The 24,678-nt window shown below is 37.5% G+C and overlaps 3 protein-coding genes across 4 annotated transcripts; 2 read left to right on the top strand and 1 right to left on the bottom strand.

Annotated features, from left to right (window-relative positions):
• The first annotated feature begins 6,593 nt into the window (after positions 1-6,593).
• Positions 6,594-12,070, top strand: gal3st1b (galactose-3-O-sulfotransferase 1b). Of its 2 annotated transcripts, none has more exons than XM_062031809.1 (2): positions 6,594-6,691; positions 10,355-12,070. In XM_062031809.1, exon 2 carries the CDS (start codon positions 10,356-10,358, stop codon positions 11,592-11,594), a length of 1,239 nt encoding a protein of 412 aa, XP_061887793.1. In that variant the 5' UTR covers positions 6,594-6,691; position 10,355; the 3' UTR covers positions 11,595-12,070. The 2 variants fall into 2 exon arrangements, with proteins under 2 accessions (XP_061887793.1, XP_061887792.1); XM_062031808.1 differs by lacking the exon at positions 6,594-6,691 and adding an exon at positions 7,223-7,340.
• A 2,826-nt stretch (positions 12,071-14,896) lies between these two features.
• On the bottom strand, positions 14,897-16,235 carry LOC133638826 (cytochrome b-c1 complex subunit 9). The gene is made up of 2 exons (XM_062031807.1): positions 16,046-16,235; positions 14,897-15,351 (listed from the first exon to the last, which is right to left on the bottom strand). Exons 1-2 carry the CDS (start codon positions 16,184-16,186, stop codon positions 15,304-15,306), a joined length of 189 nt encoding a protein of 62 aa, XP_061887791.1. The 5' UTR covers positions 16,187-16,235; the 3' UTR covers positions 14,897-15,303.
• Positions 16,236-16,412: 177 nt separating this feature from the next.
• zmat5 (zinc finger, matrin-type 5) lies at positions 16,413-24,421 on the top strand. The gene is made up of 6 exons (XM_062031806.1): positions 16,413-16,533; positions 17,637-17,817; positions 17,883-17,945; positions 18,022-18,102; positions 22,843-22,951; positions 24,246-24,421. The coding sequence occupies exons 2-6, from the start codon at positions 17,691-17,693 to the stop codon at positions 24,385-24,387; spliced, it is 522 nt and encodes a 173-aa protein (XP_061887790.1). The 5' UTR covers positions 16,413-16,533; positions 17,637-17,690; the 3' UTR covers positions 24,388-24,421.
• Positions 24,422-24,678: the final 257 nt, after the last annotated feature.

Raw genomic sequence — 24,678 nt, 5'->3', positions numbered from 1 at the left:
AATCGATTCGAATTCGAATCGCGATTCTCACGTTGTGCGATTCAGAATCGATTCTCATTTTTAAAAAATCGATTTTTTTATTTATTTATTTTTTTTTATACTTTTTTTTTTTTTTTTTAATTAATCAATCCAACAAAACAATACACAGCAATACCATAACAATGCAATCCAATTCCAAAACCAAACCCGACCCAGCAACACTCAGAACTGCAATAAACAGAGCAATTGAGAGGAGACACAAACACGACACAGAGCAAACCAAAAGTAGTGAAACAAAAACAAAAATGAATATTATCAACAACAGTATCAATGTTAGTTACAATTTCAACATAGCAGTGATTAAAAATCCCTCATTGACATTATCATTAGACATTTAGTTTATGAAATGCGATGCAAGTGTAAGCCACTGTGACACTATTGTTCATTTTTTGTATTTTTTTTTTTTATTAATGTTTGTAATGATAATATCAATGAGGGATTTTTAATCACTGCTATGTTGAAATTGTAACTAATATTGATACTGTTGTTGATAATATTCATTTTTGTCTCACTACTTTTAGATTGTTCCGTGTCATGTTTGTGTCTCCTCAATTGCTCTCAATTGCTCTGTTTATTGCTATTCTGAATGTTGCTGGGTCGGGTTTTGTTTTGAAATTGTATTGCATTATTATGGTATTGTTGTGTATTGTTTTCATTTTAAAAAAAATAAAAAATCGTTTTTGAATCGAGAATCGTGTTGAATTGAAAAAAAAAAATCGATTCTGAATCGAATCGTGACCCCAAGAATCGATTTTGAATCGAATCGTGGGACACCCAAAGATTCCCAGCCCTAATGTATATATATGTATATATCCATCCATCCATTTTCTACCGCTTATGTATGTGTATATATATATATATATATATATATATATATATATATATATATATATATATATATATATATATATATATATATATATATATATATATATGTATGTGTGGGGGAAAAATCACAAGACTATTTCATCTCTACAGGCCTGTTTCATGAGGGGTTTACCTCAATCCTCAGGAATTTTCTGAAGATTGAGGTAAACCCCTCATGAAACAGGCCTGTAGAGATGAAATAGTCTTGTGATTTTTTCCCCACACATACATATTACGCTCTACCATGGTATCGAGCACTATTTTTTGGATAATCTAATTAAGACATATATATATATATATATATATATATATATATATATATATATATATATATATATATATATATATATATATATATATATATATATATATATATATATATATATATATATATATATATATATATATATATATATATATATATATATATATATATATATATGTATATGTGTGTATGTATGTTTGTATGTATTTTATTATTATATATATATAAATAAAATAAATACTTGAATTTCAGTGTTCATTTATTTACACATATACACACACATAACACTCTACTCATTGTTGTATTTGAAAGTGCAATGCTTTGCAGCCAGTAGCACAGCCTTTGAAGCAGCATAGGTATGGGCAGCATCTGGGAAATTTAATTTGCAGGAAAGGAGTGAGTTTAGGGTTGAATTGTCCACCCTCGTTCTATTCTCTGTCACTCGTCGTCGCCATGACTGCCTCTTCTTCGTTCTTCTGCTTCGTCTCCTTCTTGTTGCGTGTGCAGTTGTGCACTCTCCAAAAGCCGTAGATGTTATAACGTGACTGGGCCGGCACGCTGTTTATATGAAGGAAAAGCGGACGTGACGACAGGCTGTCCTCACTCAGGTCCGCACGGCCTTAAGTCCGGCTGGAAATCGGGAGAATGGTTGTCTCGGGAGAGGCACTGAAGTTCGGGAGTCTCCCGGAAAATTCGGGAGGGTTGGCAAGTATGATATGGTGTAACATATTTAAAGTAAGGATTGGGAAAATAGAGCATACTATCATACAGTATAGTACAGTCTAAAAAGAGTATGGACAGTACAAATATGTTACATATAGTTAAAGTACATGTAATACAGTCAGGTTTAATGTGGTATGTGGAGGGGGGTGTGGTCGGTGCGCCTCCTGCGGGAAGAGTGTGTGTATGGCCCGGCTTCGACGCCCAGCTGACAGGTGAGTAGATTGCCCAGCTGGGGCTAATTACTGTATCTAATCACCTGTTGCCTTTATCAGCAGCGTCCGAGGCCATGAGGTGGAAGCGAGCTGATGACAGCAGAAACGCCCGCACGGGCGAGAAGGAGGAAGCTCGGAGTCCGCTGGCGACACAGCCCTGAACATTAGAGCACGCAGAAATAAAGACTGGTTCAAACCCGTATTAGGGCTCACGAGAGTTCTGTCGGTCCGAAGGAGAACCCACCGCGCAGGAGACGTTCACATGGTATAGCACAGGGGTCACCAAAGCGGTGGCCGCGGGCACCAGGTCGCCCGTAAGGACCAGATGAGTAGCCCGCTGGCCGGTTCTAAAAATAGCTCAAATAGCAGCACTTACCAGTGAGCTGCCTCTATTTTTTAAATTGTATTTATTTACTAGCAAGCTGGTCTCGCTTTGCCCGACATTTTTAATTCTAAGAGAGACAAAACTCAAATAGAATTTGAAAATCCAAGAAAATATTTTAAAGACTTGGTCTTCACTTGTTTAAATTCATAATTTTTTTTACTTTGCTTCTCCTAACTTTCAGAAAGACAATTTTAGAGAAAAAATACAACCTTAAAAATGATTTTAGGATTTTTAAACACATATACCTTTTTACCTTTTAAATACCTTCCTCTTCTTTTCTAACAATTTAAATCAATGTTCAAGTAAAAAAAATGTTTTTATTGTAAATAATAATAAATACATTTTAATTTAATTCTCCATTTTAGCTTCTGTTTTTTCGACGAAGAATATTTGTGAAATATTTCTTCAAACTTATTATGATTAAAATTCCAAAAAAATATTCTGGCAAATCTATAAAATCTGTAGAATTAAATTTAAATCTTATTTCAAAATCTTTTCAATTTATTTTAAAATTTTTGTTCTGGAAAATCTAGAAGAAATAATGATTTGTCTTTGTTAGAAATATAGCTTGGTCCAATTTGTTATATATTCTAACAAAGTGTAGATTGGATTTTAACCTATTTAAAACATGTCATCAAAATTCTAAAATTAATCTTAATCAGGAAAAATTACTAATGATGTTTCATAAATTCTTTTTTAAATTTTTTTCAAAAAGATTCGAATTAGCTAGTTTTTCTCTTCTTTTTTTCGGTTGAATTTTGAATGTTAAAGAGTCGAAATTGAAGATAAACTATGTTTCAAAATGTAATTGTCATTTTTTTCGTGTTTTCTCCTCTTTTAAACTGTTCAATTAAGTGTAAATATAATTAATTATTAATAATAACATAGAGTTAAAGGTAAATTGAGCAAATTGGCTATTTCTGGCAATTTATTTAAGTGTGTATCAAACTGGTAGCCCTTCGCATTAATCAGTACCCAAGAAGTAGCTCTTGGTTTCAAAAAGGTTGGTGACCCCTGGTATAGCAATTGTTAAAGGTGGATTGTAGTATACATATTTATATATTATTGTATAGTGCAGTATGAGAAGTCTGATATAATTACAGCACACTGAATATTGAAGTGTGACACGGCATAAGTTAGGTATAGTACTGTATAGTAGTATAGTGTAGTGTATTACAGTGCAGTATGATAAGTTTAATTTACAAAACCAGTGAAATTGGCACGTTGTGTAATTCGTAAATAAAAATACAATGATTTGCAAATCCTTTTCAACTCATATTCAATTGAATAGACTGCAAAGACAAGATATTTAATGTTCGAACTAAAAAATTTTATTTTATTTTTGCAAAAACAATTTGAAATGTGGACTCGTCAGACCACAGAACACTTTTCCACTTTGCCTCAGTCCATCTTAGATGAGCTCGGGCCCAGCGAAGCCAACGGCGTTTCTGGGTGTTGTTGATAAATGGGTTTGGCTCTGCATAGTAGAGTTTTAACTTGCACTCACAGATGTAGCGACAAACTGTAGTTACTGACAGTGGTTTCCTGAAGTGTTCCTGAGCCCATGTGGTGATATCCTTTACACACTGATGTCGCTTTTTGATGCAGTACCGCCTGAGGGATTCAAGGTCCGTAATCTCATTGTTTACGTGCAGTGATTTCTCCAGATTCTCTGAACCTTTTGATGATATTACGGAGCGTAGATGGTGCAATCACTAAATTCCTTGCAATAGCTGGTTGAGAAAGGTTTTTCTTAAACTGTTCAACAATTTGCTCACGCATTTGTTGACAAAGTGGTGACCCTCACCCCACCCTTGTTTGTGAATGACTGAGCATTTCATGGAATCTACTTTTATACCCAATCATGGCACCCACCTGTTCCCAATTAGCCTGTTCACCTGTGTGTGATGAGCATTCCTCAACTTTCTCAGTCTTTTTTGCATCAAATTCCAAATGAGCTAATATTTGCAAAAAAATAACAATGTTTTCCATTTCGAAAATTAAATATATTGTCTTTGCAGTCTACTCAATTGAATATAAGTTGAAAAGGATTTGCAAATCATTGTATTCTGTTTTTATTTACCATTTACACAACTTGCCAATTTAACTGGTTTTGGGTTTTGTAGTATATTATAGTGTAGCATGGCATAAGTTAGGTATAGAACAGTACATTATAGTGCAGTATGACAAGTTTAATATAGTATATGGTGTAGCATGATATACATTAGGTATAGTATAGTAAAGTACAGTAGTTTATGATAAGTTCAATATAGTATACTACAGTTTAGCATGGCATAGTCAGGTACAGTATAGTACGGCACAGTACAGTATGATAAGTTGAATATAATATACTATAGTGTAGCGTGGTATGAACTAGGTATAGTATAGTAGTGTACAGTACAGTACAGTGCAGTAGATCACTTGATTACAGTATACTATAATGTAGCATGGCATAAGTTAGGTAGAGTATCGTATAGCACAGTACAGTACAATACAGTATGATGAGTTTATTATAGTATACTATGGTGTAGCTCTAGTGTGCCGTGAGATACAGTCTGGTGTGCTGTGGGAGATTATCTAATTTCAACTATTTGGGTAAAAAATATTTTTTGCAAACCAGTAATTATAGTCTGCAAATGATGTGTCGGTGCTGTCTAGAGCTCGGCAGAGTAACCGTGTAATACTCTTCCATATCAGTAGGTGGCAGCCAGTAGCTAATTGCTTTGTAGATGTCGGAAACAGTGGGAGGCATGGTGCAGGTAAAAAGGTGTCTAATGCTTAAACCAAAAATAAACAAAAGGTGAGTGCCCCTAAGAAAATGCATTGAAGCTTAGGGAAGGCTATGCAGAACGAAACTAAAACTGAACTGGCTACAAAGTAAACAAAAACAGAATGCTGGACAACAGCAAAGACTTACTGTGGAGCAAAGACAATGTACATCCGAACATGACATGACAATCAACAATGTCCCCACAAAGAAGGATAAAAACAACTTAAATAGTCTTGATTGCTAACACAAAGCAGGTGCGGGGAATATCGCTCAAAGGAAGACATGAAACTGCTACAGGAAAATACCAAAAAAAAGAGAAAAAGCCACCAAAATAGGAGCGCAAGACAAGAACTAAAACACTCGCACAGGAAAACAGCAAAAAACGCCAAATAAGTCACAGCGTGATGTGACAGTTGGTGACAGTACACCTACTTTGAGACAAGAGCTATAGTGATGCATGCTTGGTTATGCTTTAAAGTCACATCCAACAATTGCGATAACGACTTTTTACTGTCAACTCAGTTTAATTTTTTAATGATTTCTGCCCGGGGTGTGCCTCCGGATTTTTTTCAACGCAAAAAAATGTGCCTTGGCTCAAAAAAGGTTGAAAAACACTGATGTATAGTATGATATAGTACAGTACAATATGATAAGTTTAAATGATAAATGATAAATGGGTTATACTTGTATAGTAAACTTTATTGTAGCATGTAGTACCTTATAGTACGGTATAGTTTGTTTGAAATGATATTTATCGTATACTGTAGTATAATATAGTATACCATAATATTAGGCTATACTGGTAGAGCACGGCATAAGTTGTATATAGTACAGTGTATGTAAGTTCTGGGTTAGTATACTATATTGTGAAGTAAAGATAAGTTTAGTATAGTATAGTGTAGCATAGCATGCGTTAGGTGTATAGTATAGAGCAGTGGGTTGTTTTGTTTTTTTTGTCATAAAAAAATACAATCATGTGTGCTTACGGACTGTATCCCTTCAGACTGTATTGATATATATTGATATATAATGTAGGAGCCAGAATATTAATAACAGAAAGGAACAACCCTTTTGTGTGAATGAGTGTAAATGGGGGAGGGAGGTTTTTTGGGTTGGTGCACTAATTGTAAGTGTATCTTGTGTTTTTTATGTTGATTTAATTTAAAAATAAATAAATAAATAAAATAAAATTTCTTTCTTGGTTGGGGACCACTGGTATAGAGTGTAGTATTGTGTGGTATGTGTTTTGTTTGTCATCATGCAGCATGGGTGTTAGTCTCCCAAGGAACAGGAGGAGTGTTTGTGTTCATTTCCTTGTCAGCCAATGAATAACTTTTCCATATCTGGGGAATCTTTGAAGACAGAAGCCAATGTTGTATTCTTTGTTGTCTTCTCCACTTGATACTGTACCTCCACACTGTCTTCTGCAGGTAAATATCACCTATTCACACACTATATACACATACTTGTGTTGTTGATGATGAACATACAGTACAGTCGGTTCATGTATGTACAGTCGTGATAGTTGGTTAGAATTAAACTGAATTGCTACCATTTTTAAATTATTTGTATTAATGGTGACCAAGCAATCACACAACTTTGGGTTTGTATTTGATTGAGTTTTCATTTGACGAATCCTTGTTGAAGTCATTCCAAGACTTTATGTGTGAAATTTGACTCCATTCATTCTGTTTTTTTTTTTAAGTCAGCTTAAAAACTATAAATATGTTGAGAGGGTAAACATGAGGGTTGAGTGGGCTCAGCACTTTTGCTATCTGTGGGATCTCTCCTGACTTGACTTCATCAGCATTAACTACTAGTGTAATGTCACTTAACTAAGCCAGTCTTCTAGGTTTGCATTCCTGCAGCAGTCACGCGTGGAAACATTTAAAGAAACGTGAAAGGGTTTCCTTTTTTAGTGACAGTTAAGGAAAAAACATTTTTTTTCCGGGTGGACAAACGAAGAAATGTAAAATAACGATAATAAAAATAACTAGGTGAGGCCATTTTTGAAGGAGTTGGGTGTGAATGCTCCAATGTTGAAGTTGAAGTGAAATGCTGACAGAACGTAGTATGAATGTAAGAATAGTTTGAATGTTGGAATGTTTTGAATGTTGAAAAGCTGACGCTGAACTGAAATGCTAATGGTACGTAGGATGAATGTAGAAATGGTTTAAATGTTGAAATTGTTTAAACGCTGAAATGGTTTGAATGTTGGAATGGTTTGAATGTTGAAGAGTTTGAATTTCCAGGAAAACTGGAATTTGGTTTGGAACTTGGGAAAGTGTTGATTGATTGATTGATTGAAACTTGTATTAGTAGATTGCACAGTGAAGTACATATTCCGTACAATTGACCACTAAATGGTAACACCCGAATAAGTTTTTCAACTTGTTCAAGTCGGGGGTCCACGTTAATCAATTCATGGTTAGTTTGAATGTCCATGATGAGAGGAATGTGTTGATGTTAGAATGGTTTGAATCGGTTGAAAAATGTCGGAATTGTGCAACTTGTAAAAATGTCCCATTCATTTCAATGGGAACTTCCTGGAAATTTGGGAATTTTGGAAAAAGCGGGATTTTTTTGGAAAATGATTAGGAGCATGAATGTCCTGGATGACCTGAATTGGTCTGTGTTGGATTTTTTTTAATTGGTCAAGAAATGTTGAAGTAGTAACCATTTTTTAATTGAGACATTTTATTATGGAATTCTTGGAATTTCGGGAAAACCAAGAATGTTTCCAGTTCCTAAACCGACTTGTTTTTTTGTCCTGTCTAAGAAAAATGTTTTGACGGTGGAACAGTTGAAATGGGATGAAAAAAGGAAAAGGAGTAGTCAAACGAAAAAGGTTGGAAATAGGGTTAAAAAAAACAAAACAGGAATTCCCATAAATTTGTTGAACGTAGAAGAATGATAGTTTGAAGGTCCAGGATGAGTTGAATGTGTTGAAGGTGGAATGCTTTGAATCGGTTGTGGGAATTATGGAAGTTTGAAAAATGGACAATTCATTTTGAAAGGGGAAAATAAAAAAGGAATTGTGGGAAATCCGGGAATTTTTTTTTAGAATTGTTGAAGTAGAGCACACAATTCCTGAGAAGGCTGAATATTTTGAAGTTGGAATGGTTTGAATCAGATGAAAAATGTGGGAGTTGCGTAACTTTGAAGAATGTCCCATTGATTTCAATGGGAATTTCCCAAAAATTTTGGGAATTTCGGGAAAAGCGGGAATTGTTTTGAAAATGGTAAAAAAAAAAAAAACTTGAATGGTATAAATGAGTTGAAATGGTTGGTGTTGGAATTTTTCAAATCGGTCGTGAAATGTTGAAGTAGTAACATGTTGAATTGAAAAATGGTATTACGGAATCCCTGGAATTTCGTGAAAACCGGGAATTTTTCCAGTTCAAAAAAACAACTTCGATTTTTGTCCCGATTAAGAGGAATGTTTTGACGGTGGAACGGTTGAAGTGGGTTGAAAAACGTGGAAGGAGTAGTCGCCAGAAAAAAAGGGTGGAAATAGGGCTTTGGAAAACCAGGAATTCTGGAAAATCCTGGAATTGTTTTTAACTTTTTTCCCCCCAGGATGGTGGAATGTGTTGAAGGTGGAATGGTTTGAATCGGTTGAACATTTTGAAAATGGTGGAAGTTTGAAAAATGGCAAGTTCATTTTGAATGGGAAAAATGTCCCGGAAAACCTGGAAATCTGGGATTTTTTGGAAATTTTCAAGGGAAAGCCCGCGATTCCAGAATAGGCTAAACAGTTTGAATGTAATTATTTAATAACGTAATCAATTATTTCAATATTTTATTAATTATCAAATAATTTACTGTTAATTGTTTTATGATTTATCAGTATTTATGTATAATTATTTGTATATTTATATATACTTATATTACACATTAACTATTAAATCATAAATTAGTGAAATTAATAGTACATAGGCTCCAGCACCCCCCCCCCCCCTGAAGGTACAAAAATTATAAAACAAATTAATGACACATTTGTTAACTCATTTATGTATTTCATTCAAACTTTAGCAAATTGACACATTGAATAATTCCTTGAAAATATATTTGTTTAATTTTGTTTCTTTAATTTAATGATTTATTTATCACTTATGTATTTTTTAAATTTTTTATATATGGTTATTTTAAAATGATTAAATATTTTAAATCGTGAAATAAATGATCAGATCATAAAATAATGAAATCAACAAATATCAAAATAATTAATACAATTGTTTATTAATTAAATGCACTTTCATATAAAAAACATTAACACATTTACTTACTCACTTATGTATACAATTCAAATTATAAACAATCAATGACACAAATATTTATTTCAAGATGTATTTATTGCTTCAATTTTGTCCCATTAGACCAGGGGTGTCAAACTCATTTTAGATCGGGGGCCACACGGAGAAAAATCTACTCCCAAGTGGGCCGGACTGGTAAAATCACGGCACGATAACTTAAAAATATAGACAAACTTCAGATTGTTTTCTTTGTTTAAAAACAGAACAAGTACATTCTGAAATTGTAGAAATCATGTTGTTGGTTTTTTTTTTACACTTACATGTTGCAGTTAATAGACTTCTATCTTTATTTGTTGTTACTTATATTTTCTGAATAAATGATATGGTAATGTTAATCAGTCATTGGTGTTCATTTTCAATCTATCAAGATAAAAAACTTGTATCAATATCAAATTACAGTATGTTATTTATGTAGTTTGATCATTTTCCTCGACTGGTGCACTAACCTTATGTGGTTTATTTTGTACATATATAGCATCATCTACAACGATACAAAGAATTGCTATTGCGACATCCAGTGGACACATTTAAAACAGCTGTTTCTTTCATTCATAAATTTCAGGTACATTTTTATACTTAGCAAACTCATCCCGCGGGCCGGCTAAAACCTGTTTACGGGCCTGATCCGGCCCCCGGGCCGTACGTTTGACACCCCTGCATTAGACCCTCCATACAAAAGGTGCATATGGTATTGTTTATCTACATCCATCCATCCATTTTCTACCGCTTGTCCCTCATTTGGGTGTGATTTAACGAGGGACGTGTGTGTGTTTCCAGGATGTTGCGGCTGACAGGAAGTAAGTGTGTGGCAGTAACTCTCAGCCTCATCTTGTGGTTCCTGCTGGCCAACATCATGTTGCTGTTGTACTGCTTGAAGTTGCCGAGCCAAGACGGCCGCCAAGACGAAACGTGCCTCGGCAAGAACTCAAGCGGACCTTCTAGAAGCCTCCGGAAAGGCGCGTGCTCGCCCGTGGAGAACATCATGTTCATGAAGACGCACAAAACCGCCAGCAGCACGCTCCTCAACATCCTCTTCCGCTTCGGACAGAAGCACCGGCTCAAGTTCGCCTTCCCGGACGGACGCAACGATTTCTTCTACCCGTCGCCGTTTCGCCGCTCGCAGGTGAGGAACTACACGCCCGGCGAGTGCTTCAACATCCTGTGCAACCACATGCGCTTCCAACCCCGGGAGGTGGCCAAGCTGCTGCCTGCAGACGCCGTCTACGTCTCCATCCTGCGTGACCCCGCCCACCTCTTCGAGTCGGCCTTCCATTACTACCACCGCGCCGTCCCCTTCACCTGGCGGATCGGCGCCAAGGACAAGATGGCGGCGTTCCTGGACGACCCCTGGGGTTTCTACAGCGTGGACGCCTACAACTCCTTCTACCTGAGGAATTTGCTTTCCTTCGACTTTGGTTTGGACAACAACTTGGAGCCGGACGACGCCGGAGTGACGGCGTCCATTTGGGATCTCTCCACCAGGTTCCATCTGGTTCTCATCGCAGAACACTTCGAGGAGTCCCTCGTCCTCCTCAAAGAAACCCTCTGCTGGACCACCGAGGACATTTTGTACTTCAAGCTCAACGCCCGCAAGGCGTCGGCGGTCACGCGCCTGACCCCGGAGATGCGCGCCAAGGCTCTGCGGTGGAACGGCGCCGACTGGAAGCTGTACCGCCACTTCAACGACACCTTCTGGGCCAAGGTGGAGGCCTACGGGAGGGAGAGGATGGAGCGGGAAGTGGCGGAGCTCCGCAGGAGGAACGCTGAGATGAGAGCCGCCTGCATCGAGGGCGGAGAGGCGGTGGACGCCGAGATGATTCGCGAGGAACGCTTTCTACCCTGGCAGCCCGTCGGAGGAAAGTCCATCGTGGGTTACAACATGAACAAAGACGTGGACGCCGAGTTGAGGAGCACGTGTGAGAGAATGCTCACACCTGAAATACAATACTTGGACCACTTGGGGGTCAACCTGTGGCTGACCAGACTGTGGGGTTGGTTCAAAGATGCCATTTACTGACTTTATAAGGCAGTCAGCACTATTTATTGTTTTTTATTGCTATTCAAACCGTTTATATTTGACCCTTAGGGAGACCTGAAGACGTTGCCTTTGAAGACGACACCATGGAAAGGAATGTTCCTTTTCAAAGTTAGTGGGATGTAATTTGGCCACAGAATCAAATTTCTTTGCTTTGCTAAGTTTCTTTTAACATTTCTTTTTTACATCAGAGTTCCATTGACTCCCTTTCACAAAACCCCAAACCTGTGAAGTTGGTACATTGTGTAAATGGTAAATAAAAACAGAATACAATGATTTGCAAATCCTTTTCCACCTATATTCAATTGAATAGACTGCAAAGACAAGATATTTAATGTTCCAACTGAGAAACATAATTCTTTTTGCAAATAATCATTAACTTAGAATTTAATGGCAGATTAGGTGACCACAAATGACGCGCTAGCTGTCCAAAGTCAGGACCCAGGGTGGACCACTCATCTGTGCGTCAGTTGGTGACGTCTCTGCGCTGCTGACCTGTCTCCGCTCAAGATGATCTCCTGCTGACCCCACTATGGACTGACTCTGACACTATTATGTTACAAACGTTTGTAGATCCACTATGGACTGGATTCTCACTATTGTGTTAGATCCACTATGGACTGGACTCTCTCACTATTATGTTAGATCCACTATGGACTGGACTCTCACTATTATGTTAGATCCACTATGGACTGGACTCTCACACTATTATTTTAGATCCACTATGGACTGGACTCTCACAAATATGTTAGATCCACTATGGACTGGACTCTCACTCTTATGTTAGATCCACTATAGACTGGACTCACACTATTATGTTAGATCCACTATGGACTGGACTGTCACACTATTATGTTAGATCCACTATGGACTGTACTCTCACACTATTATGTTAGATCCACTATGGACTGGACTCTCACAATATTATGTTAGATCCACTATGGACTGGACTCTCACACTATTATGTTAGATCCACTATGGACTGGACTCTCACTATTATGTTAGATCCACTATGGACTGGACTCTCACACTATTATTTTAGATCCACTATGGACTGGACTCTCACAAATATGTTAGATCCACTATGGACTGGACTCTCACTCTTATGTTAGATCCACTATAGACTGGACTCACACTATTATGTTAGATCCACTATGGACTGGACTGTCACACTATTATGTTAGATCCACTATGGACTGTACTCTCACACTATTATGTTAGATCCACTATGGACTGGACTCTGACACTATTATGTTACAAACGTTTGTAGATCCACTATGGACTGGACTCTCACTATTGTGTTAGATCCACTATGGACTGGACTCTCACACTATTATGTTAGATCCACTATGGACTGGACTCTCACTATTATGTTAGATCCACTATGGACTGGACTCTCACACTATTATTTTAGATCCACTATGGACTGGACTCTCACAAATATGTTAGATCCACTATGGACTGGACTCTCACTATTGTGTTAGATCCACTATGGACTGGACTCTCACACTATTATGTTAGATCCACTATGGACTGGACTCTCACTATTATGTTAGATCCACTATGGACTGGACTCTCACACTATTATTTTAGATCCACTATGGACTGGACTCTCACAAATATGTTAGATCCACTATGGACTGGACTCTCACTCTTATGTTAGATCCACTATAGACTGGACTCACACTATTATGTTAGATCCACTATGGACTGGACTCTCACACTATTATTTTAGATCCACTATGGACTGGACTCTCACAAATATGTTAGATCCACTATGGACTGGACTCTCACTATTGTGTTAGATCCACTATGGACTGGACTCTCACACTATTATGTTAGATCCACTATGGACTGGACTCTCACTATTATGTTAGATCCACTATGGACTGGACTCTCACACTATTATTTTAGATCCACTATGGACTGGACTCTCACAAATATGTTAGATCCACTATGGACTGGACTCTCACTCTTATGTTAGATCCACTATAGACTGGACTCACACTATTATGTTAGATCCACTATGGACTGGACTCTCACACTATTATGTTAGATCCACTATGGACTGGACTCTCACTATTATGTTAGATCCACTATGGACTGGACTCTCACACTATTATGTTAGATCCACTATGGACTGGACTGTCACTATTATGTTAGATCCACTATGGACTGGACTCTCACTATTATGTTAGATCCACTATGGACTGGACTCTCACACTATTATGTTAGATCCACTATGGACTGGACTCTCACTATTATGTTAGATCCACTATGGACTGGACTCTCACACTATTATTTTAGATCCACTATGGACTGGACTCTCACAAATATGTTAGATCCACTATGGACTGGACTCTCACTCTTATGTTAGATCCACTATAGACTGGACTCACACTATTATGTTAGATCCACTATGGACTGGACTGTCACACTATTATGTTAGATCCACTATGGACTGGACTCTCACACTATTATGTTAGATCCACTATGGACTGGACTCTCACTATTATGTTAGATCCACTATGGACTGGACTCTCACACTATTATGTTAGATCCACTATGGACTGGACTCTCACTATTATGTTAGATCCACTATGGACTGGACTCTCACTATTATGTTAGATCCACTATGGACTGGACTCTCACACTATTATGTTAGATCCACTATGGACTGGACTCTCACACTATTATGTTAGATCCACTATGGACTGGACTCTCACACTATTATGTTAGATCCACTATGGACTGGATTCTCACACTATTATGCTAGATCCACTATAGACTAGACTCTCACAATATTATGTTAGATCCACTATGGACTGGACTCTCACAATATTATGCTAGATCCACTATAGACTGGACTCTCACACTATTATGTTAGATCCACTATGAACTGGACTCCCACTATTATGTTAGATCCACTATGGACTGGACTCTCACACTATTATGTCAGATCCACTATGGACTGGATTCTCACACTATTAACTAGATCCACTCAACGTCCATTGGACCGGTCCCCTCCAAGGTTTCTCATTGTCATCCCATTGGGTTGAGTTTTTCCTTGCCCTGATGTGGGATCTGAGCCCAGGATGTCGTTGTGGCTTGTGCAGGTCTTTGAGACACTCGTGATTTAGGGCTATATAAATAAACTTTGATTGATGATTGAATCACACGCCAACAGTGACCTCTTGTGGCAAACAAAGGTATAACACAACTTTACTGTACTATACGGGCAGTGCCCTCTAGTGGCCAACGAAGGTAAAACATTAGCACAGACATTTTAAAGTGCTTGTTTTTGCTTTTATTGGGGTAAATATCACTGGCAGCAAACACAACAAGCATGAACACGTTTAATTTAACCATGTACAACATGGGACGATGACAATAAAGGCATTAACGATCGAGAGGGAAAGGGATGGTGGTGAGAGGGGGTCCTTTGCTCCAACTTCCGGTGGTCTGGTCAAGATGTTGGGCACACCTGCAGCACATTTAGTCCATGGTTGTTGTTGTTTACTCTTCAGTCCATGGTTGTTGATGTTGTTCTTTACTCTCCAGTCCATGGTTGTTGATGTTGTTGTTTACTCTCCAGTCCATGGTTGTTGATGTTGTTGTTTACTCTCCAGTCCATGGTTGTTGTTGTTGTTTACTCTTCATCCACCCTGGACTCCCGACACGCGTCCCTTCATCACTCTTCGTCCTTCTCGTAGTTGTGCTTGATGTGTTTCCATAGTTTCTGTCATGAAATGCACATGAATTAAAATGACTATCATAACACAATGCACTACCAACAGGTGTAAAAGAAAGGGCCTAAACTAAACTAACACCCTCCCTTCCACATCCCCGGATTGCAAATAATCAAATGTGAATAATCTAATGTAGATACTTATTCTTATGCTTTCTGATCTCTCTCTCTATGTCCACTACTTGCTGTACATATCCTACCAAGTCAGTCCTGCACTGTTCCAATGTCCATTTCTCTGATGATGCAATTGTTGATGACTGAAGTGTTGATACCAACCAAACCTAACCCCCCACACTCCTCCACATCCCACACCCCGGATTGTAAATAATGTAAATAATTCAATGTATATACTCTGATGATTATCTTGTGTGATGACTGTATTATGATGATAGTATATATCTGTATCATGAATCAATTTAAGTGTACCCCGACTTAAACAAGTAGAAAAACGTATTCGGGTGTTACCATTTAGTAGTCAATTGTACGGAATATGTACTGCACTGTGCAATATACTAATAAAAGTTTCAATCAATCAATCAAACAACGTGTCCATCCATCCATTTTCTACCGCTTGTCCCTCATAATAGCTATAGTTAGCGGACAGGCTAGCTGAGCTACGTGGTTAGCATCTGCCCGTCCTCTGCTTACAAGGTCAGGGTACTTTAGCGACAACAGAATGACTTACCCCGCGGTTCATTTGCTCAAAAATAGCGTCGCCGCCTTGGTCGAATATCCGCTCAAACAAGACGGCTCCGACTATGATGGTCACGGCGAAAGTGGACGTCCTCCTGAAGAGGAGGTTGTACACGGTCTTTGTCAGCGCCATGTTGGGACGGCTTCAACCACGTCAGTGCGCATGTGCGGTGACTAACATCCGCTGCTTGCATATCCGCGCACGCCCATATTCCCTTTTTTTAAATAAAATATATGAATTGTATTTCATGTGGCTTGTAACTTTTATGTGCACGTTTTCTGTCAATATGGGCATTTAAATAGTGTTGAACGGCAGTAAAAAGAAGAACAAAAACGCCTATGTAGCCAGTCAGTGCGCATGTGCAGGGACTCGCTTCCACTTCCGTTAATATGTGACTCTACACGGCTTCCGTTGTTTGTAATCGTTGTTGTTTCTCTTTAAAAAACATGTATTTTTTTATTCAAAGCGGCTTTTCTGAGGTAAGCAACATTTTATTGTAGTTTTTTCGTCGTATATGTAGTCTTAATGTCAGTAAACACAGTAAGAACGTCGTTTTTTTTTGGACGGTGTATGCTAAATGAAACCAGCAATGTAATTTACGATTGTATTCATGTGTACAGTGCAGTCTTCTATGGTTTGGTCGTGTAGCTTGAATTAAACCGTATAATATAATGTATATATTATATACTATATATATATATAGTATATAGATACAAGTGTGTTGTATGTTGTTGTGAGTGGCGCCTTTAACTACCAGGCTCGTAATCTCGCGAGACTTCATGTAGAACACCATCTGCAGATGTACATTCATTTTTTCATATTTTTTATTTATTTATTTCAGGCAATGACATAAAATAATACAAAGTTGACAACACATAATAATATAAATTAATATAGTGCAAAAGGTAATGTACAGTATGTAATGCATGATTGTCCTGTTTTGCCTGAAAGGGAGTGGGAAGAAGATCATTTATTTAATCCCACCCCCAGTTCTCCATTCAGTGATTATTCACATGAGTTTCACTCTTACTTGGTTCAAGGATTATAATACAGATGTTGTATCATAGTGGCATTACCACAGGTAACAATAATTATTACACTGTAACAATAATTTGTATCAACAATGTAGGAATAATGAATATCCCAACAATGGTAATAGACAACATAGCAATAATGGTAATAGACAACATAGCAATAATGGTAAGGAATCATTGAGCACATGTTAACACTTTGAGACAGAGTATAGCAGCAGGTCAAATTAAAGACCCTCATCTCTATATTTTAACCAGACCCCATGTTTGTATAATAGTTTAAATCGATTAATAGTTTGGCATTGCTTGTGTTGTAAGTCCAGTTTGTTCCATAGTTCTACTCCGCATACAGACACACAAAAACGTTTACGAGTGGTTTGAGCTCTCGGCAATAAGAAATATCCATTGTGTAATAATACCTACCTTCTGATATACACTTTTAATGAACAGTATTTAAATTTTTTCCTCAATTTCTTGTTAATATTCCAATGCACGTGTATGTGCATGTGTGACTTTGACATTCCAATGACTTCCACTAATATTTCTTACAGTGACCAACACATTGCTGTTATTTAAAATTTGAGGCACATCCTGCAAGCTGAGCCATGGGTAAAAGATACTACTGCGACTACTGCGACCGCTCCTTCCAGGACAACATGCACAACCGGAAGAAACATCTCTTTGGTGTTCAGCACCAGAGATCTAAAAAAGCATGGTTTGATCATTTTAGAGGTGAGGCAGAACTACCATATTTGTATCATGCATGGACTTATACTTATTTTTCTTTTTTTTTGTAGGTTTTTCAGATATTTTAAAAGATGAACAAGCAAAGAAACCCTGCAGGAAGTTTCTCCAAAGAGGTGGCGACCGTCATACATGCAACTAATAGAAACTAACAGCATATTTGTATTTAACTCTTTGTGTTTTGTGTATTAGGGGTGTGTGACTTTGGGCCATCCTGCAGGTTTTCACACATGACTGAGGTGGATCTTATGAATTTACAACAAAAAGTGCAAGGTAGGTTGAGAACACACGAGGGCGCTGTTTACTTATTTTTTCATGCAAACTTGTCACACACTTAAAATTGAAGTTGCTTTGGGCAACGAGGTTGCTTGTGTGATGCCTTCTATGTAATGACATCTACAAGCTCCACATTTGGTTGCAAAGAAACAACTTAAACTGGCTAAGGCAACATAAAACCTGGCAGAGTTAGTTGCAAAGACAATTCAAACAAGAAGAGCAGCAACATTTTTGGTTGGACCTCAAGATTTTAATGCATAAACGGATAAAATATGAGGGAAAATACGCCTTTAGCAGCTTGCACTAGTCATACTTGGGTTATTAGTTTATTTCCAACATTTATAAAAACATTTACATAGTAGTGACTAAATGACATTTTCACAAGTCAACATATCCGAAAAGGAGTACGAAGAAGCAGAGCTCATTTAATTGTACCAATTCTTAGTTTCACAGCAATTACTGATACATTTATTCACTTCCTGTATTTAATTTGTACTAATAACCAATTATGTTAAAATAAAAATATATTGTTTAAAACAAGCAAATCAATACCTTTTTACTCTCATGGAACTTTGTGACATTTAGGTTAAAAAGACGAGTAATTTAAATATTTCAATTACATAAATTAAATGATTAAAGTAATAAGTTTAAAAAAAAAAAATACATAACATTTTCTAAAATCTACGTTGTCATAATTATTGCAGCAGTACAGAACATGTAAAAAGTGAAAAAACTTTGTGACATTTAGGTTAAAAAGACGAGTAATTTAAATACTTCAATTACATAAATTAAATGATTAAAGTAATACATTTAAAAAAAAAAGAAATACAATTTTCTAAAATCTATAATGTTGTCATAATTATTGCAGCAATACAGAACATGTAAAAAGTGAAAAAACTTTGGGACATTTAGGTTAAAAAGACGAGTAATTTAAATACTTCAATTGCATAAATTAAATGATTAAAGTAATAAGTTTAAAAAAAAAAAAACATAACATTTTCTAAAATCTACGTTGTCATAATTATTGCAGCAATACAGAACATGTAAAAAGTGAAAAAACTTTGTGACATTTAGGTTAAAAAGACGAGTAATTTAAATACTTCAATTACATAAATTAAATGATTAAAGTAATACATTTAAAAAAAAAAGAAATACAATTTTCTAAAATCTATAATGTTGTCATAATTATTGCAGCAATACAGAACATGTAAAAAGTGAAAAAACTTTGGGACATTTAGGTTAAAAAGACGAGTAATTTAAATACTTCAATTGCATAAATTAAATGATTAAAGTAATACGTTTAAAAAAAAAAGAAATACCATTTTCTAAAATCTACAATGTTGTCATAATTATTGCAGCAATACAGAACATGTAAAAAGTGAAAAAACTTTGTGACATTTAGGTTTAAAAGACGAGTAATTTAAATACTTCAATTACATAAATTAAATGATTAAAGTAATACATCACTGGCTAAGTGCCTTATGTGGGTGTGTTAGTGCAGGTGAGAGACAGCGGGTGGCTGCAGAAAAGAAGCCCTCTTATCTAGGGAAACGCAAAAAACACAAAATGTGCACAAATGGAAAACACGCAATTGAAGCGCCAAGGTTAAGGTACAAGCAAAATAATCCAGTCTTGAAAAGCATCCTAAAAGGTGACGGAGCCAGTGCTGAAACCAGAGTAGTGGTATGACATGGAGGCAAACAGGATAAAATACAAGAAATGAATAACCGTCATGTGGGATCATGACAAGTTTTATACATCTTGAATGTACAAAAAAAGCACAAAGTGGCCTCTACACTGCAAAGACATACTTGCCAACCTTGAGACCTCCGATACCGGGAGGTGGGGGGGGGCGCGGTCGGGGTGGGGCGGGGGCGTGGTTGGGGGCGTGGTTAAGGGCGTGGTTAATAGGGGAGTATATTTACAGCTAGAATTCACCAACTCAAGTATTTCATATACATATATATATATATATATATATATATAAAATGTATTAAATACTTGACTTTCAGTGAATTCTAGCTATATATATATATATATGTATGTATATTTATTTTATTATACATATAAATAAAATAAATACTTGAATATCAGTGTTCCGGGGGCTATCCAGTAGATGGCAGTATTGTCCTGTTTAACTTCTCCTCCGTTCATGACTCGGCCACCGTGTTCAATGGAGAAGTCTGTTCTACATAATGTACAGGCAACATAATTACATTCTCCTTCGAACTGTCCTGGATGAACTGAAATTCTTGTTTCCATTCGTTTTGGAAGTTGCAAGCATATTTCTTCATCTTGCTCGTCGACGGCGTCGCCATGTCTGTAACTTCCTCGTTCTTCTGCTTCGTCTCCTTGTTGTGTGCGCAGTTGTGCACTCTACTCTCTAAAAGCCGTAGATGTTATGACGTCATTGGGCAGGCAAGCTGTTTATATTGTGGGAAAGCGGACGTGAGAACAGGCTGTCCCCACTCAGGTCCGCATTGAGCTGGAGGGGGCGTGGCCTCCAGCTCCGGCTGAATACCGGGAGTTTGTCGGGAGAAAATTTCTGCCTTGAGGTTATCGGGAGAGGCGCTGAATACCGGGAGTCTCCCGCTAAAAACGGGAGGGTTGGCAAGTATGAAGTAAGATTAAATATCTCAAATAAAGGTGATATTTGCTTATTTTCTGTCTGATAAGATAATTCTTCTCACTAAGCAGATTTTATGTTAGAGTGTTTTACTTGTTTTAAGGGTTTTGGTCCTAAATGATCTCAGTAAGATATTACAGCTTGTGGCTGAGATTTTATGACCTATATTGAGTAAAACATGCTTGAAACTAGAATATTTAACTGTTGCAAAGCTGTGTCATCAACACTCACAAGTAGGGATGTCCGATAATGTCGGACTGTTGATATTATCGGCCGATAAATGCTTTAAAATTGAATATCGGAAATTATCGGTACCGGTTTCAAAAAGTTACATTTATGACATTTTAAAACGCAGCTGTGTACACGGACGTAGGGAGAGCAGAGCGCCAATAAACTTTAAAGGCACTGCCTTTGCGTGCCGGCCCAGTCACATAATATCTACGGCTTTTCACACACACAAGTGAATGCAAGGCATACTTGGTCAACAGCCATACAGGTCACACTGAGGGTGGACGTATAAACAACTTTAACACTGTTACAAATATGCGCTACACTGTGAACCCACACCAAACAAGAATGACAAACACATTTCGGGAGAACATCCGCACCGTAACACAACATAAACACAACAGAGCAAATACCCAGAACCCCTTGCAGGTCTAACTCTTCCGGGACTCTACAATATACACCCCCCTCCAGCCCCCTCCCCTAACCCCGCCCACCAATAATGCACTTTGTGACTTCAATAATAAATATGGCAGTGCCATGTTGGCATTTTTTTCCATAACTTGAGTTGATTTATTTTGGAAAACCTTGTTACATTGTTTAATGCATCCAGCGGGGCATCACAACAAAATTAGGCATAATTATGTGTTAATTCCACGACTGTATACATCGGTATCGGTTGATATCTGTATCGGTAATTAAGAGTTGGACAATATCGGAATATTGGATATATCGGACATTTTCTATATAGTGTGTTCTTATTACAAGCATTTTTTAAAATCATTTTGTCATCCATGGTTGATTATTATTTCTCTGCTTTCTACTGAGTTGTTGCCATGGACAATGTTTGTCATAAGTAGATACCGATACCAGTAGAAATCAAACATACTTTTATTGTTTTGTAGTGTGGGATGCTACTATAGAAAAGGTTTGATCAAGTAAAATTATTCAAACAGAGAACAATGGAAGGTATGATCTGTATATATCGGTATCGGTTGATATCTGTATCGGTAATTAAGAGTTGGACAATACCGGAATATCGGATATCGGCAAAAAAGCCATTATCGGACTCTCTACTCACAAGTATAAAACTACTTTTTTAAAGTACCGGTAATAATTTCTTATTTCAAGCATGAAAAAAAAAATCATGACTTTGACACAATTGTGTCTCATAATTAAAACAGATGACAGCCAAATGGACTTTGCTGTTTTATTTCCAATGAAACAGAAGAAAATACGTACTCCTAGAGTAGTACAGTTGTTATTAGTGAGAATATACTTATTTTAAGGTATTTTTGGGCTCATTGAGGTTAGCTAATTTGACCTGTTATGGAAAGTCTTGACAAGCCAAATTTTCTTGTTCTATTGGCAGATAATTTTGCTTAGTTCATATAAAATACCGCTCATTTTCTTGTTTTTGAACACTGACTTTTTGCAGTGTACAGCCTTCAACTTCTCTGTATGTGGCCCTCGCTGAACAAAGTTTAGACACCCCTGTTTTAAATCACTTTTAATGGTATTTTTTTGAAATGTAACCACATTTACTTCTCTTTATGCCATCACTTCTAAACAATAACATTGTAGTGTTGTTTACTCCGACGCTAACAAGTGTGCTCGCAGGCACAGCGGTGATATATGACTTCTGCGCTGTCATAAAAGCACCAGGAACACAATAAAGCTGACAAAGCACATTGTTGATGTATTTTAATCATAAAAGGAGGCAGGTGAGGTTTGTTATATTAGTAGGAAAATATGAGGGGACCTCAGGACAACGCCTGCTTGTCAAATAAATTGATTTTGGACACAAACAAGCGCCGGCTGTCTAGACGAGTGTAAATAAGTCATGTTGAGAGAATGCTTTTTTTTTTTTCTAATTTATTTTATAGATGAAAGCCGGCGCAGGGAGGGCCTGGAGGACCCTGTGAGGCCCGAGCCCACTGGAGAGGAATGGCTCAGCAGGAGGGAGAAGAGACAAAGTGGCCTGGCCAGCAAAGGGTAGGAACACGACACTCCATCGTCATTGTCAGAATAATTGTATCTGAGTTATCACAAAACTTTGTGTTGCCGTGAGTTCCCGGCGAGAAGACAAAAGCTGCCTTTGAACCTACCAAGATGAAGTTTGGGGCGGGGGGCGTGGTTAAGAAGAGAGTATATTTACAGCTAGAATTCACCAAATCAAGTATTTCATATATATATATATATATATATATATATATATATATATATATATATATATATATATATATGTATATTATATGTATGAAATACTTGACTTTCAGTGAATTCTAGCTATGTATATATATATATATATATATATATATATATATATATATATATATATATATATATATATATATATATATATATATATAATTTTTTTATTTATTTATTTATTTTTATTATACATATAAATAAAATACTTGAATTTCAGTGTTCTGCAGGCTATCCAGTAGATGGGAGTATTGTCCTGTTTAAGAGTGTCACAACATTGCTGTTTACTGCAGACGAACTGCTTTACGGTAGACTAAACGTGACTGCTGTTGTTGTGTGTTGGTACCGCGCTGGGAGGACGTTAATGAAACTGCCTAACAATAAACCCACATAGGAAACCAAGAACTCTCTCTCCTTGTTGTGCACTCTACTCTCTAAAAGCCGTAGATGTTATGACGTCATTGGGCAGGCAAGCTGTTTATATTGTGGGAAAGCGGACGTAAGAACGGCTGTCCCCACTCAGGTCCGCATTGAGCTGGAGGGGGCGTGGCCTCCAGCTCCGGCTGAATACCGGGAGTTTGTCGGGAGAAAATCTCTGCCGGGAGGTTGTCGGGAGAGGCGCTAAAAACGGGAGGGTTGGCAAGTATGGGCTTGTAAAACTCCACTGTGTAGGATGGGAAGCGACATGAAGGTGTTCTGTTTCTTTCATGTATTGTAATCAACAGAAAGACATTGTCTTGACCCGAGATCTACAAAGCGAAGAGGAAGCAGGACCTGACTCCCCTCCAGGGACCTTTTCTTTGGTCTGTTCTGTAACCAAAGGCGATGGCTGTTTACGACCCCCGTCCCTTAGAAACAGCTGTTGCCATGTAATCAGGGAAAGTCCAAATAATCTTTCGTCAGGGGCGTGGGACGACACTGTGCAAGGGTACAGTGTCCACGCGTCTGAGCCAAATTTAATTCTGTCTCTGTTTAATTCCTTGCTTCTTGTCTAGTTTAATAGATGTCATCAGTGTTTGAACCTGACAGTCATGCTTGTCTCATTACTATGTGACGTGTCACTCATCCATCTGTGCAGAGACGGCAGCAGAACAGAAGAGCAAGTGGAAAGACACGACGACGTACCCTCACAGCTCTACTCCATTCCTGACCTGCCGCCCTCCCTGCTGCCTCCCCCACCAGGCGGCTGGAAGGTCCACGCCAACACAGAGTGGGGTTGAAAAACGGTATTTTGGAATAAATGTTAATTTTTTTCCTAAAGCCTACTTATTTTGCGCTGGGTACCGCAAAGTGTGACGATAACCATAGAATTGTAAAAGGAACTTCTAATGGAGGAAATAGGGAACCGGTTCCATAATTTACACAGTAGTAACTGGACTGAGAGAACAAGAAGATATGAAAGTACCGCATTTTCCTGACCATAGGGCGCACCGGAGTATAAGGCGCACTGCCGATGAATGGTCTATTTATTTATCTTTTTTCATATATAAGGTGCACCGGATTATAAGGCG

The sequence above is a fragment of the Entelurus aequoreus genome, linkage group LG21 (assembly GCF_033978785.1).
Source record: "Entelurus aequoreus isolate RoL-2023_Sb linkage group LG21, RoL_Eaeq_v1.1, whole genome shotgun sequence".
Classification (NCBI taxonomy): domain Eukaryota; kingdom Metazoa; phylum Chordata; class Actinopteri; order Syngnathiformes; family Syngnathidae; genus Entelurus; species Entelurus aequoreus.
This window is presented reverse-complemented; position numbering and strand designations above follow the sequence as displayed.